Source organism: Schistocerca americana, chromosome 2 (genome assembly GCF_021461395.2).
Source record: "Schistocerca americana isolate TAMUIC-IGC-003095 chromosome 2, iqSchAmer2.1, whole genome shotgun sequence".
Classification (NCBI taxonomy): Eukaryota; Metazoa; Arthropoda; class Insecta; order Orthoptera; family Acrididae; genus Schistocerca; species Schistocerca americana.
This window is the reverse complement of record NC_060120.1, coordinates 289,174,151-289,190,533: the sequence shown is the minus strand read 5'-3', so window position 1 is coordinate 289,190,533 and position 16,383 is coordinate 289,174,151. Positions and strand designations below refer to the sequence as shown.

At 37.7% G+C, this 16,383-nt stretch overlaps 1 protein-coding gene across 1 annotated transcript in view; it reads left to right on the top strand.

Annotated features, from left to right (window-relative positions):
* The window catches only part of LOC124594839 (probable ubiquitin carboxyl-terminal hydrolase FAF-X), a 300,957-nt gene that overhangs the window by 178,733 nt on the left and 105,841 nt on the right, over positions 1-16,383 (top strand). Inside the window, exons 27-29 of the mRNA XM_047133291.1 lie at positions 7,135-7,358; positions 7,459-7,628; positions 10,388-10,561. Of these exons, the coding sequence (XP_046989247.1) occupies positions 7,135-7,358; positions 7,459-7,628; positions 10,388-10,561 (568 nt within the window). The remainder of the gene's footprint in view (positions 1-7,134; positions 7,359-7,458; positions 7,629-10,387; positions 10,562-16,383) is intronic.

The window sequence follows — 16,383 nt, the reverse complement described above, 5'->3', positions numbered from 1 at the left end:
CTTTGAGCAAGCATTTAAGGAAGCCAAGGAGAAATATGTCTTTGACGTTTGCAGATGACATTGTAATTCTGGCAGACAGAAGAAGACTTTGAAGATCAGGGCATGGAATATCTAGTGTCTTGAAAAGAGCTTATAAGACCAATATCAACAAAAATAAAATGAAGATAATGGAATGTAGGTGAACGAAATCGGACGATGCTAAGGGAATTAGATTTGGAAATGAGATGCTACAATTATCGGGTAAGGTTTGTTATGTGGGCAGAGGCTCAACTGAGTCTACAACCCTACTAAATGGTTCTTAATCAAATGATTCAACAGCAATGGCAGTTGGAGCAGTAAACTGAAGTACAGTGAAGAAAAAGTGAAGTAGATTTCATTTACTAGGAAGGTTGTGGCCATTGTTTCCTGCAATGAGTGTTACTGATTGCCTTGCAAATGGCACAACAGTAACAAAAGTTTATTGGTCAAACAAGATGGGAAAAATGTAGGAATATGTGTGGATTGTAGGTGGGGAGGGGGGGAAGTCACATCTCATCAGGACAAAGATGGTTCACAAATAGTTAAAAACCGAAGGATTTAGAATATGAATTGTTGGAACAGCCAACCTGTTCAATAGATGTTGCACATGTGGACTTTATCATATTCCACAATCTAGGAAAATTCGTGCTAGAAAATGATGAATAAATGGAAATATTATAGCAGCTCTTGGCAAATGTTTCATAGACATTCCAAATTCACCCTTTAGACATGGAAGCTACACAGTGAAAAACACTGAAGTTTGGTGACCTAAAAAAGGCCTTTGTATAAAAAAAAGAAAGTATTGCTACCTGAAAACATTATTTCCCTTTCAAGCCACAACATCTTCTCATTAACCTTGTAATTTAGCCGTTTGGACTGTCTAATGCTTTACTGAAGTTGCATTGTATCCTCAAAATAGTCCTTAGCCCACTAGGTGTTGCTTATTGTCACTTAGTCATCTTATTTTCAGTCTGATTCATTCAGTCCTCTCATCCTACTTAGTCAGTTGAACTTGCACTTGAGTAGCTGCAGTGAAAGCTTACGAAATTTTTAATTTGTGTTGTTGTTGTTGTTGTTGTTATTATTATTATTATTATTATTATTATTATTATTATTATTATTTCTTTACTTTCTCAGACGTTAAGTCTGGTTAAAAATGGAAAGTGACGCGGACCTTGATCAAGCGTCACTTCCTTTTAACTGTATGGTATGTGTTATATTGCATTTAGGAACTTTCGGGTAATTGAACATGTATCAATAATTACAGATTTCTGTAGTTGTATATATAAGCTTGGATGTAGCTGTATTGCATTGAGGTACTGGTGGATATTGTGTGGTATGACTCCTGTAGTTGATAGTATAATTGGTATAATGTTAACTTTATCCTGATGCCACATGTCCTTGACTTCCTCAGCCAGTTGGATGTATTTTTCAATTTTTTCTCCTGTTTTCTTTTGTATGTTTGTTGTATTGGGTATGGATATTTCGATTAGTTGTGTTAATTTCTTCTTTTTATTGGTGAGTATGATGTCAGGTTTGTTATGTGGTGTTGTTTTATCTGTTATAATGGTTCTGTTCCAGTATAATTTGAATTCATCATTCTCCAGTACACTTTGTGGTGCGTACTTGTATGTGGGAACGTGTTGTTTTATAAGTTTATGTTGTAAGGCAAGCTGTTAATGTATTATTTTTGCGACATTGTCATGTCTTCTGGGGTATTCTGTATTTGCTAGTATTGTACATCCGCTTGTGATGTGATCTACTGTTTCTATTTGTTGTTTACAAAGTCTGCATTTATCCGTTGTGGTATTGGGATCTTTAATAATATGCTTGCTGTAATACCTGGTGTTTATTGTTTGATCCTGTATTGCAATCGTGAATCCTTCTGTCTCACTGTATATATTGCCTTTTCTTAGCCATGTGTTGGATGCGTCTTGATCGATGTGTGGCTGTGTTAGATGATACAGGTGCTTGCCATGAAGTGTTTTCTTTTTCCAATTTACTTTCTTCGTATCTGTTGATGTTATGTGATCTAAAGGGCTGTAGAAGTGGTTATGAAATTGCAGTGGTGTAGCCGATGTATTTATATGAGTGATTGCCTTGTGTATTTTGCTAGTTTCTGCTCGTTCTAGAAAGAATTTTCTTAAATTGTCTACCTGTCCATAATGTAGGTTTTTTATGTCAATAAATCCCCTTCCTCCTTCCTTTCTGCTTAATGTGAATCTTTCTGTTGCTGAATGTATGTGATGTATTCTATATTTGTGGCATTGTGATCGTGTAAGTGTATTGAGTGCTTCTAGGTCTGTGTTACTCCATTTCACTACTCCAAATGAGTAGGTCAATATTGGTATGGCATAAGTATTTATAGCTTTTGTCTTGTTTCTTGCTGTCAATTCTGTTTTCAGTATTTTTGTTAGTCTTTGTCTATATTTTTCTTTTAGTTCTTCTTTAATATTTGTATTATCTATTCCTATTCTTTGTCTGTATCCTAGATATTTATAGGCATCCGTTTTTTCCATCGCTTCTATGCAGTCGCTGTGGTTATCCAATATGTAATCTTCTTGTTTAGTGTGTTTTCCCTTGACTATGCTATTTTTCTTACATTTGTCTGTTCCAAAAGCCATACTTATATCATTGCTGAATCCTTCTGTTATCTTTAGTAATTGGTTGAGTTGTTGATTTGTTGCTGCCAGTAGTTTTAGATCATCCATGTACAGCAAATGTGTGATTTTGTGTGGGTATGTTCCAGTAATATTGTATCCATAATTTGTATTATTTAGCATGTTGGATAGTGGGTTCAGAGCAAGGCAGAACCAGAAAGGACTTAATGAGTCTCCTTGGTATATTCCACGCTTAATCTGTATTGGCTGTGATGTGATATTATTTGAATTTGTTTGGATATTAAATGTGGTTTTCCAATTTTTCATTACTATGTTTAGGAACTGTATCAATTTAGGATCTACTTTGTATATTTCCAATATTTGTAGTAACCATGAGTGGGGTACACTATCAAAAGCTTTTTGGTAATCAATGTATGCGTAGTGTAGCGACCTTTGTTTAGTTTTAGCTTGATATGTCACCTCTGCATCTATTATCAGTTGCTCTTTACATCCTCGTGCCCCTTTGCAACAGCCTTTTTGTTCTTCATTTATAATTTTGTTCTGTATTGTATGTGTCATTAATTTCTGTTTAATGACTGAAGTTAATATTTTGTATATTGTTGGTAGGCATGTTATGGGGCGATATTTAGCTGGGTTCACTGTGTCTGCTTGATCTTTAGGTTTCAGATAAGTTATTCCATGTGTAAGTGTATCAAGGAATGTGTATGGGTCTGCAATGTAACTGTTAAATAATTTAGTTAGATGTGAATGCGTTGAGGTGAACTTCTTTAACCAGAAATTTGCTATTTTATCATTTCCAGGGGCTTTCCAATTGTGAGTAGAATTAATTGCTTGGGTGACTTCATGTTGCAAAATTATCACTTCAGGCATTTGTGGTATCATCTTGTATGTGTCTGTTTCTGCTTGTATCCATCGTGCATGCCTGTTATGTTGTACCGGGTTTGACCATATGTTGCTCCAGAAGTGTTCCATGTCTGTTATGTTTGGTGGATTGTTCATTTTAATGTGTGTGTTATCTATTGTCTGGTAAAATTTCTTTTGGTTTGTGTTGAATGTTTGGTTTTGTTTCCTTTTATTTTCACTTTTTTTGTATCTTCTGAGTCGTTTGGCTAATGCTTGTAATTTCTGCTTCTTTTCGTCTAATTGCTCTGTCGCTTCTTGTTGTGAGATTTTACCTAACCTTTTTCGTTTTTTTTCCGAGATTTCATTTCTTATAAATTGTGTTAGCTGTCCGATGTCTTTTCTCAGTTTTTCTATTTTGATCTGTAGCCTGTGTTGCCATGCTGGTTTTGTGGGTTTCTTCTGTGTGTTGGTTGGTTGGTTCTGATCTCTGCCTAGTGTGTATATTTAGTGTCGTGAGTGCTCCTATATAAACCAGTAGTTATAACTCTTCCATAGTTGTGTTTTCATTTATTTTGTTGTGTATGATTGTGTTGATAGTTTTTATTGTTGTTTCGACTTGTGGGTTATTTGGTGGTCTATGCAAGAATGGTCTAATGTCTGTATTTGTGTCTTTGTATTCTATATATGTTAGCTGAAATTTTTCTTCTATATCTAACATCTGTGTCACTTCGTGTTCTATTTCTGCTTGTTCTGGTGGCTGTCTTAAGATTTCGTTTTCCTCTGATTGTTTAATTGGTGCGTGTTGTTCTTTGTTTGTTTGCTCTGGGATGTTTGAGTCCATTATTGTATTTTCTTCTTCTTCTGATTGCACATACTTGTGATCTGTATCCAGTTGTGTTGGTTCCTAGGTTTGTTGCTTGGTAATAACAGAACATGAGGTGTCGATTAACTTCATCTGACCATCTCATCCTCTGTCTTTGTTTTCCTTCTAGGGTGGCTGCAGGAAGCATATCCTGCAAAACACCTCTATTTGGATTTAAATCATTTTCCAGTTGGCTAGCAGTGTCGTTACCATTGTGGGCGGGCATAGGGTTCAAGCGTCGTCCCCGACCATGACGGCGCTTGTCCGAGGCTTCTTTAGTTCTGTCCTGAACCAACTAATCACACTAAAAGGGGGCTTAGCCCTATTAGTGGTTTGTTCTTTTCGTCGCCTTTTACGACTGGCAGTACATACCGGAGGCCTATTCTTATTATTATTATTATTATTATTATATGAAATTGGGATACCTTTCTTACATAATGTTCATGGTTTCTTACAAAATTGAGTCTAAATATTAGTAACTGATTGTCTTCTCCATCTGGATCAATGGATCAACCAAGTCAGTGCCCATGCTGATGATGTCAAGTGGACATAGCTTGTTACCCTTCTGTTCTTCTTATTATTTCTCCTACTCCAATCAGCCCCCCTCCCCCATTGTAAGCCATTTGCAAACTTTTAATCTTTCCCGTTATTCTCCAGAGAGCTTCTGCTTTTGTGGAATGTAGTGTGTTTTTTGTGCATTCTTGCAACACCTCAAAAGTCAGTTTCCATTACGTTTACTTATGTTCTTATAATTTTATGTTATACTACTGGTTATCGGTATGATGAGGATGGTATTGGTATTTTATGAAAATTACTGTAACATTGTCATCTCTTACTTTACCTGCATGGTATGCATATAACCGTAGAACACCCCCCTCCCCCTCCCTCTCCCCCATCTTTCTCACTCGCCCCCTCCCCCAGTTACATGAGGATGACCTTTTTTAATGTTAATGCATATAGTTTCTTAACCATATGAATTGTTATAAAGTCTTTCAGGCGAATATTCCAGGGATGTATTATACTTGGAAACAATTTTATTTAGTCTGGGTTGAGCAAAGTAAATATCCACAATGTGGAACATCTGCTGTGCGCTCACCTTCACCTGCCACTTCCCGGTAGCATAATGGAAGCATTTGTTAAATTTGACATTGATGTTATGAACACCACACTTTGCAGTTGAATAGTTAACATTACCCATTACCTTTGACAATCTAAAATGATAACCAGTCATTCAAGTGAATAATTGGTTGACTGTCATGCCCATGTATTATTTTGCACAGAAACTTCAACAGAATTTGTAGGTAATACCGTTGTTCTCACAGGCTCCAGTATATATCAGTCATAGGATTGGTGTAGAAAGTAATCAATAGGTGTAGGCCTTATGCTATACGAGTGGACTTCAAAAAGCCAATTATGCATGTTGTCCCACTATAAGATCATTGCGCGACAAGATCGGTGCATTGCGAGTGGGAGGAGAGTACATCTTCTGCATTCCCTACAGGCATGATTCTCCTGTGGTGCTGTTAAAAGTTGAAATGGTGCAGCAACTGGAAACGTACTCCAAATTTCATGTACGCAGGAGAACATGATTCTTTTGAGCAAAACGTCCAAATTGCGAACAGGTTCTGTGTGAAATTCTGGTGGTGAATGGACTAAATGCAATGTTGTGTCCAGTCTTAGTGAAATGAAATGGTGACAACAATTTGGCCAAGGTCACACGACGACATTGGTGATGCTGATCAGAAAGGAAGGCCATCGACATCAACCACACAGCAATGTCCAGAAAATCAAGGAATGGACCCATGGCAGTGGCAGATTTTCAGGGGATGAGCCCTGTTCACATGGCAGTTCTCAAATGTCCTCATGACCAAGGAGAAGATTTCTATCTTCAAAGAATTGAACAGTTGGTAGAATGTTCAGACAGTTGTTTACAGAGAGTTGGTTACCTTCTTGAAAAATAGTGTCATGTAGCTATGTCAGCTTGAAGTGCACTGCAGCAGTAAATAAGTTACTTGGCCTACCACAATAAACTTACGTTTTGAAGCCCCCCTTGTACCTTCAAAACTGATTACTGTGGTTAGGAATATAGTGGTAATGAAGATGGACAAGGAATTTAAAAAAGTAAATGACAGGTAATGATTTTCACTTCATTGTATGATGGTAAGTGTTCAAAGACAAGGCAGAGAATATTATAGTGCTATTAAAAAGCCCTGGATGGGGCTGTGTGTTACGGGAATTCATCATAGTGGCTTACTATCAGTGGTGCAGGAAGTATGTGGCTAACAGAATGGCATGATATAGGAAATAGTCTTCTAGACTAGTTGGTGAAGACATCACGTATCAGTGAAGTCTGGGCAGTATATTCCCTGCAGTTTTGCATTTGGGCTGTATGTTGCTGCATGTCTGGCATCTAAAGGGACCCAAGGCATTGGAAGGGGAAAAAAGGTAAGGGTTATCTGAAGTGCATGAGTGGCTTTAGCACTGTTAAAACAAATAACTATGGAGCCATCCATGTAATGAAAAAAAAAATTTGGAAAATATGATGATATGAAAATACATGATGTTTCCTTTGCTTCTGTCATGTTTGTTTATTTTGTAATGTATTCATTACAGTTTACTGTAATCAACTTCATCTTCATCAATCTGTGTTGTTGTTGCTGTTGCTGCTGCTTATTTATTTGTATTTTTGTTATGGGACAGGTATATTTTTCCAGTGGGTCTGCATGTTAAAAACTGGAATGATTGTATTCCAAAATTATGAAACCTACTTTATAACATGTTTATTTCCAGAGCGTGATGAACCGTTAGTGGAATGGGATTACCTTCCTCCCGTTGGACCAAGGCCACCAAAGGGGTTTGTGGGTCTAAAAAATGCTGGTGCTACCTGCTACATGAACTCTGTATTACAACAGCTTTATATGGTGCAGAGTATCCGTGTAGGGATTTTGGCATCAGAAGGTGCAGCCATTGACCTGAATGAAGACTTCAGTGGAGAAGAGAGGCTGGAAGGCGAGGTAGAAAAGCAGCTTACCTGATTATTTAGTAATTCTGTTTTCATTGGTCTTTACCATATGGTTACAGACTAGTTATCTTGCATTTTTTCTTTCACATCAGGGGACCTTAGAGCCAGCTGAAAATGATTGTAATGATGAAAAATGTGGCATTGAAGAATCTCGTAAGGAGTACAATATTGGCATTCTGAAACAGGTCCAAGCAATCTTTGGACACTTAGCTTATAGTAAACTGCAATATTATGTGCCACGCGGCCTGTGGAAACATTTCAAGTAAGCCCTAAATTTAATTTTTGTAGCATATTGGTTTCTACCTATGATACTGTAAGTAATGAAATGTTAGGAAGCATCATTTATATTAGATTTAACATACTTTTGTTAATTTTCTGTGTCCATATTCAGGTTCTAATTTTTTTCCATGGTAATCTTGGAAAAGAATTTTCATATAAAAAAGTTTCTAGCACATGATGTATAGATTGGCCAAGCTAGGAGTTTGAGCAATAGAATAGGCTGTGAACTTAGGGGTAATATGAAGGAGACATAATTGACACTAAAGTGGTTTATTGGAAGAGGGTACATAGGATCTCCACAATCAGTCTGCCACATGCTGAGGAGTGTGGCCCCATACGGATGTGGAACTTGGACAATGGGAAGAGAAGAGAGAAGACGGCTTGAGGCCTTGGAGATGTGGTGCTATAGAAGGATGAAGATCAGCTGGAGAGACAAAGAGGTACTTAGAAGAGTAAAAGAAACCAGATCTCTGTGGAGGCACATCCAAACAAGAAGAGACAAACTTATAGGGCACATCCTACGACACAAAATCATCATTGGTACAATAGCCGAAGGAGCTATTGAGGGAAGGAATCAGTGGGGGTGACCAAGGATATCATACAAGCAACAGATCATGACATTGGATGCAACACATACGTGGAAATGAAAAGGAAGGCAGACAGAAGAGAGGAATGGCACTCTACTGCAACACTAACAGAAGAAGAAGAAGAAATGCTGAGGCCAGTAACAAAGCAAGCTGCCTCCCAGGAACATTATAGGTAAAGACTCGCCTGACCTAATTGGCCGTCTTGGGAGGACTGCACCTACAGTGCTGAAACCGCAGTACCAACATTGACCGTATGGCACTGGGACCCTCGCGTCACTGCCCCAGCCCCAGTGGAGGGATCAAACTTATCAAGGCTGTTACTATACTTCATAATAACTATATATTATTATGTTAGTATTAGTATTATATATCAGTAACAATTGTTTCAAACAATGGAAAACCTAGGATGGAGTAATGACAATATTGTGAAAATGATAGTTGCTACTCACTAGACAGCGGAGATGCCGAGTCGCAGATAGGCACAACAAAAAGACTGTCAAACAAACCTGTCATCCAAACAAGCCTTCATCAGAATAGACAATGGACAAAACACACACACACACACACACACACACACACACACACACACACAAAGTATCTTGCTGCCTGCCAAGGCCAGACTGATGACAGCTTTATTTGATGGTCTTTTGTTGTGCCTATCTGCGACTCAGCATCTCCGCTATATGGTGAGTTGTAATAATTATATACAGTGAAACCATGCTTTTTCACTTTTCAAGGGACTTCAAAAAAATGGTGTAAAACGCGGGAAAATCTGAAATGAGGGAAATAATGTTTTAAGCTGTAAAAGTTACCTATAGGATACCCCCTTGCACTTCATGTACGATGTGTGTACATAACAAGCATCAAAAGACTTGTCAGGGCCTTTTTTATTATATAATAAAGGTTTATTATATAATAAAAACTGCTGATGTAACTTTAATTTAGAACTATCTGGAAAGTGGAAACGTTTTACTTAATTTCAAACATCATAATCGATGGTTTTGGAAAGCCTGCAGCTGCCATTCATTATTTAAATAATGAAATATTGCACTAGTTTTCATGCTTAGCAAGACACATTTTGAGAATTTTTTCTCGTTGTCAAGTGCAAATATGTAAATAAGTATTTTGTATGGTGTTGAATGTGTTATTCTGTCTCTCTTGCACTGTAATAGTCTTTTCGAGGTTATCAGGTACTGTGCCTCATCAGTTATGTAGAAAACCACACACACACACACACACACACACACACACACACACACACACACACGCACGCGCGCGCACAAACTATCACTGACATTGTTGGTTTGTGTAACATCACAAAAAGTACATCCGTAAATACTGCACTTGACAACGAGAATAAATTCTCAAAACACGTTTTGCTCAGCATGACTAAAATACATAACCGGCGCTGTGTTTACACTAAAAACATTTGAGCAACACGAAGTGAATGACGGTGTCAACTAACAATCCATGTGACCATAAACTGAAACGTGCTAAATATGGTTCGACAAAAGTGTCATGATGATCACAACAATCACGAAACTGCACTTGCGCAGTAGAGACAGTTTGGAAATGGTTGTGATTGGTCATGGTATCTTCATGCGAACGAACCTAGTTACTCCCATCAGCCACCACACCATGTAGAGCTAGGCAGCGGTGGGAGATATGGCACAGATTGTTACAATTTTTACTCATTTACGCTTCATATCTGCTGAATAGTGTCTCCTGGTGTCAAGAAACTTAACCACTTAATATTTGTAAACCCTACTGGACGGCCAACATTATGCCAGCATCATATTTTTTCCACCAACATTTTTTTTGTAATGCGTAAATCACGGGAAAATTATAAATATGTTGATGCAAAATCAGGTGCAAATTAACGTTGTGGGCATAGGAAATTTGACGGGAACGATAACAAATGTCGTAAACGGCTGGAAAACGTTAATTCCCGGAACATAAAAGCGAGGTTATACTGTAATGTATGATAACTTTCAATAAATGTAGTACAGGAGTGAAGGATAAGGAGACCAGAATAACAGTTACTAAATCTCAGACTATAAGAGAGTTAATGAGCATCACGTCCATGTTACTACTGTAATTTTTGTTGCAAATTTGCTTTGTTTTCTGACTTCTGTTTTAAAAAATCTTATTTCAGGTTGCAAGGTGAACCTGTTAATTTACGTGAACAACAAGATGCTGTAGAATTTTTCATGAGCTTGGTTGAGAGTATTGATGAAGCATTAAAGGCGCTTAATCAGGAACAAATCATGGGAAAAATTCTTGGTGGCTCATATTCTGATCAGAAAATTTGCAAAGGATGCCCACACAGGTAAGCAGTAAAACAGCAACAACAACATTATTATTGTTATTACTTCACTCATTCCGTCATGTTATTGGTATAATGACAATGGTTAAAATAACAAATTTTCACTAAATTAAGTATATACCCAAAGAATCTGATGAACCATTGGCAGATGTTAAGTAGGTCCTGTAGATTCTTTGCAGTCTGTTGGGGGAAAATACTGAACTCGAATACTATCACAGTGATGAAGTACTTTGTTACTACAGGACTGTGAGGAAGGTGACTTCCTCAGCTTAATTGATAACTGTTATATCAAGCCTATCTTTTTTTTTCTCTCCACTAACAGATAAATGCATAAACTTGAAATTTGTCACATATTAAGGTCTACAGTCCCCTGACAATGTAAAAAAATAAATAAATAAACAAATAAGTAAATAAATGAAGCTTCCAAGTCAGGGCAATCAAGATGTCATATATTCCATATATTAGGGTACTTGGCCTTGACATAGAATCATGAACTTTGGCAAGAGGAAAGGTTAGACAGTAAAATAAAAGCGAAAAAAAAAAAAATAATAATAATCAGAAAATTGACAGTCACATGAAAAAATTTTCCTTTTGTCATTTGTCATTTGTTATCTGACTTTGAACATGAAATTAAATCATTCGTGAAAGTCTTGCAATCCCTAGACTGATATCTTACTAGTATCAGCATTGATAACAGGCAAAACCATCAAAATTCTCATGTCCAGAACTATCTTTGTACATAATTAAGTTAATAAGGAACACTCAGTGAGTAATCCCTACTCGCATCTGGCCAAGTGGTTCCAATTTCTGTTGGATTAGTTCAGCAACCTCATCATGCCTCTTCAGATATTCCATATTTTTTGGGGTCTTACATCCATATGTATTACATGATATATTTTGATCCCCAAATTACCTAAATTGTAATATATTTATTCAGGATATGCTTCCAGTTTTTCGTAATTTGAGTGACCTGATCATGTATCGAAGTCGGAAATCCCGAGTTTCTGCATGCAAATCTATGTGCATCAATTAATTGTTTGATGCTTGCAAATCAATGTGATCCTGGCTGATATCAATCACAGGTTTCCATTGCAGTTCTCTTCTAAGCCAGCAAATGTCTTGGTTTAATGCAGATTATTTTAAACCAGATCATCATCATCTTTGTATTGACCAATTAGGATCCGGTGACAACTTCAGTTCCTCTTCTTTCTTTGTTGTTGTTTGCTATTTTTTCATTCCTTGGTCTTTCTCCATGTTATCTTTTCCTTTCTTCTGCCCATGTAGATCCCGATTTTTTACTTGTTCCCCCTTGAGAGTCATCTAAATGTAGCATTTTACTCTTCAAAAGATTTCTTTTTGTCGTTTCTGATTGTTTGATACCAGTAAACCCCCATTCTTTAGAGAATCAACCCACCATGTATATAACCAGTTCAAACTTCAGATTACTTTACAAATGAGTTAATGTGATGATGGTACACAAAGTACCCTCCGCCACACACTGCAAGGTGGCTTGCGGAGTATTGGGTATAGGTATAGATGTTATTTTTGTGGAAATACAGGATTTCAAGACCATCATCACTATCTGATCCAGATTCTTTGAGCAACCTCATAATTTATTGTTCAGCCAAGCTGTCCTCCATTCTGTGACAAACTTTTGTGATTAAGGCAGCTATGGACCCACACTACAACAACAAAAGTGCGTGAACCGATAACACCAGTAATTCATGTTTCAAGTTGTATTGCACTTCTTGGAAGCAGGTGTATCCATCTAGTGACTCTCCGAAGTACTGCAAGGGCGAATGAATGATGTCAAGCTGCCACTGTTTGGAAATAATGTGTGGCATTGTGAAGTAACACTCTGCAAAGCTCCACTCAAAGATTTTTAGAGCACTGAAAGTTAGGAAAATAGACATATTGCCATAGTTCATATGGCCAGTGACAGGAACATGTTAACTGTTGTTACTGTAGTTTAAGGTCCTGTCAAAACTATTTAATCCTGTTTTGCAGTTTTCATCTTCGAAAAAACTACTTACGTGTTTCACACAATTAATTTATGTGTTTAGAAAATTGGTAAAAATGTCTAGTATTATTTTTGGTGAATTTTTCTTGTATTTCTATAAGTAAAGATTTTCAAAGGTTCTTTTGATTTTCTCAATTATTTTTAATGTTTCTTTTCCTTGCTATCCAAGTTGTTCTGTGTGTTCTTTTTTTAAATGTCTTCATCTTCAGTTTTTGAGCTCGCTCTTCTAATGATTCTTCACACTCCTCATTCCACAATGTTTTCTTTTATTCTGAACAAATTCTAATGTTTTCACTGCAGCTTTAGTAAGTTGTGCTTTGAGTTCATGCCAATCACATTCTTTAGCTGTCTTGATTTCTTCTCTAAATTTTTCTACATTTTCTGTTGTAATATTGACTCTACTGAAGCTGTATTTTAATACTTCCTTCATTTTATTTTTTATTTTAGATGGGGGAGGTCATATTTTAACCTTAGAGACATAATGACCTGAATCAAATTCCCCATTTATGATCATTTCAACAATTGTAATTTGCTTGCTATTCCTTTTGGATATGGCTGTGTGGTCCAGTTGAAGTTCTCAGAGTTGGATTTGGAGATACTCAGCTTCTGTCTTTTCTTGGTAGTCTGCAAAAATGCATAGAAATCACTTTTAACCAACACATTTTACACATATTAATCATGTTGTTGTTGTTGTTGTTGTGGTCTTCAGTCCTGAGACTGGTTTGATGCAGCTCTCCATGCTACTCTATCCTGTGCAAGCTTCTTCATCTCCCAGTACCTACTGCAACCTACATCCTTCTGAATCTGCTTAGTGTATTCATCTCTTGGTCTCACTCTATGATTTTTACCCTCCACGCTGCCCTCCAATGCTAAATTTGTGATCCCTTGATGCCTCAAAACATGTCCTACCAACCGATCCCTTCTTCTAGTCAAGTTGTGCCACAAACTTCTCTTCTCCCCAATCCTATTCAATACCTCCTCATTAGTTACGTGATCTACCCACCTTATCTTCAGCATTCTTCTGTAGCACCACATTTCGAAAGCTTCTATTCTCTTCCTGTCCAAACTAGTTATCGTCCATGTTTCACTTCCATACATGGCTACACTCCATACAAATACTTTCAGAAACAACTTCCTAACGCTTAAATCTATACTCGATGTTAACAAATTTCTCTTCTTCAGAAACGATTTCCTTGCCACTGCCAGTCTACATTTTATATCCTCTCTACTTCGACCATCATCAGTTATTTTACTCCCTAAATAGCAAAACTCCTTTACTACTTTAAGTGTCTCATTTCCTAATCTAATTCCCTCAGCATCACCCGACTTAATTCGACTACGTTCCATTATCCTCGTTTTGCTTTTGTTGATGTTCATCTTATATCCTCCTTCCAAGACACTGTCCATTCCATTCAACTGCTCTTCCAAGTCCTTTGCTGTCTCTGACAGAATTACAATGTCATCGGCGAACCTCAAAGTTTTTACTTCTTCTCCATGAACTTTAATACCTACTCCGAATTTTTCTTTTGTTTCCTTTACTGCTTGCTCAATATACAGATTGAATAACATTGGAGAGAGGCTACATCCCTGTCTCACTCCCTTCCCAACCACTGCTTCCCTTTCATGCCCCTCAACTCTTATAACAGCCATCTGGTTTCTGTACAAATTGTAAATAGCCTTTTGCTCCCTGTATTTTACCCCAGCCACCTTCAGAATTTGAAAGAGAGTATTCCAGTTAACGTTGTCAAAAGCTTTCTCTAAGTCTACAAATGCTAGAAACGTAGGTTTGCCTTTTCTTAATCTTTCTTCTAAGATAAGTCGTAAGGTTAGTATTGCCTCACGTGTTCCAACATTTCTACGGAATCCAAACTGATCTTCCCCGAGGTCCGCTTCTACCAGTTTTTCCATTCGTCTGTAAAGAATTCGCGTTAGTATGTTGCAGCTGTGGCTTATTAAACTGATAGTTCGGTAATTTTCACATCTGTCAACACCTGCTTTCTTTGGGATTGGAATTATTATATTCTTCTTGAAGTCTGTGGGTATTTTGCCTGTCTCATACATCTTGCTCACCAGATGGTAGAGTTTTGTCATGACTGGCTCTCCCAAGGCCATCAGTAGTTCTAATGGAATGTTGTCTACTCCCGGGGCCTTGTTTCGACTCAGGTCTTTCAGTGCTCTGTCAAACTCTTCACGCAGTATCTTATCTCCCATTTCATCTTCATCTACATCCTCTTCCATTTCCATAATATTGTCCTCAAGTACATCGCCCTTGTATAAACCCCCTATATACTCCTTCCACCTTTCTGCCTTCCCTTCTTTGCTTAGAACTGGGTTGCCATCTGAGCCCTTGATATTCATACAAGTGGTTCTCTTCTCTCCAAAGGTCTCTTTAATTTTCCTGTAGGCAGTATCTATCTTACCCCTAGTGAGACAAGCCTCTACATCCTTACATTTGTCCTCTAGCCATCCCTGCTTAGCCATTTTGCACTTCCTGTCGATCTCATTCTTGAGACGTTTGTATTCCTTTTTGCCTGCTTCATTTACTGCATTTTTATATTTTCTCCTTTCATCAATTAAATTCAATATTTCTTCTGTTACCCAAGGATTTCTATTAGCCCTCGTCTTTTTACCTACTTGATCCTCTGCTGCCTTCACTACTTCATCCCTCTTCTTCTACTGTATTTCTTTCCCCCATTCCTGTCAATTGTTCCCTTATGCTTTCCCTGAAACTCTGTACAACCTCTGGTTTAGTCAGTTTATCCAGGTCCCATCTCCTTAAATTCCCGCCTTTTTGCAGTTTCTTCAGTTTCAATCTGCAGTTCATAACCAATATATTGTGGTCAGAATCCACATCTACCCCTGGAAATGTCTTACAATTTAAAACCTGGTTCCTAAATCTCTGCCTTACCGTTATGTAATCTATCTGATACCTTTTAGCATCTCCAGGATTCTTCCAGGTGTACAACCTTCTTTCATGATTCTTGAACCAAGTGTTAGCTATGATTAAGTTATGCTCTGTGCAAAATTCTACAAGGCGGCTTCCTCTTTCATTTCTTCCCCCCAATCCATATTCACCTACTATGTTTCCTTCTCTCCCTTTTCCTAATGACGAATTCCAGTCACCCATGACTATTAAATTTTCGTCTCCCTTCACTACCTGAATAATTTCTTTTATCTTGTCATACACTTCATCATCTGCAGAGCTAGTTGGCATATAAACTTGTACTACTGTAGTAGGCATGGGCTTTGTGTCTATCTTGGCCACAATAATGCGTTCATTATGCTGTTTGTAGTAGCTAACCCGCACTCCTATTTTTTTATTCATTATTAAACCTACTCCTGCATTACCCCTATTTGATTTTGTATTTATAACCCTGTAATCACCTGACCAAAAGTCTTGTTCCTCCTGCCACCGAACTTCACTAATTCCCACTATATCTAACTGTAACCTATCCATTTCCCTTTTTAAATTTTCTAACCTACCTGCCCGATTAAGGGATCTGACATTCCACGCTCCGATCCGTAGAATGCCAGTTTTCTTTCTCCTGATAACGACGCCCTCTTGAGTAGTCCCCGCCCGAAGATCCGAATGGGGGACTATTTTACCTCCGGAATATTTTACCCAAGAGGACGCCATCATCATTTAATCATACAATAAAGCTGCATGTCCTCGGGAAAAATTACGGCTGTAGTTTCCCCTTGCTTTCAGCCGTTCGCAGTACCAGCACAGCAAGGCCGTTTTGGTTAATGTTACAAGGCCAGATCAGTCAATCATCCAGACTGTTGCCCCTGCAACTACTGAAAA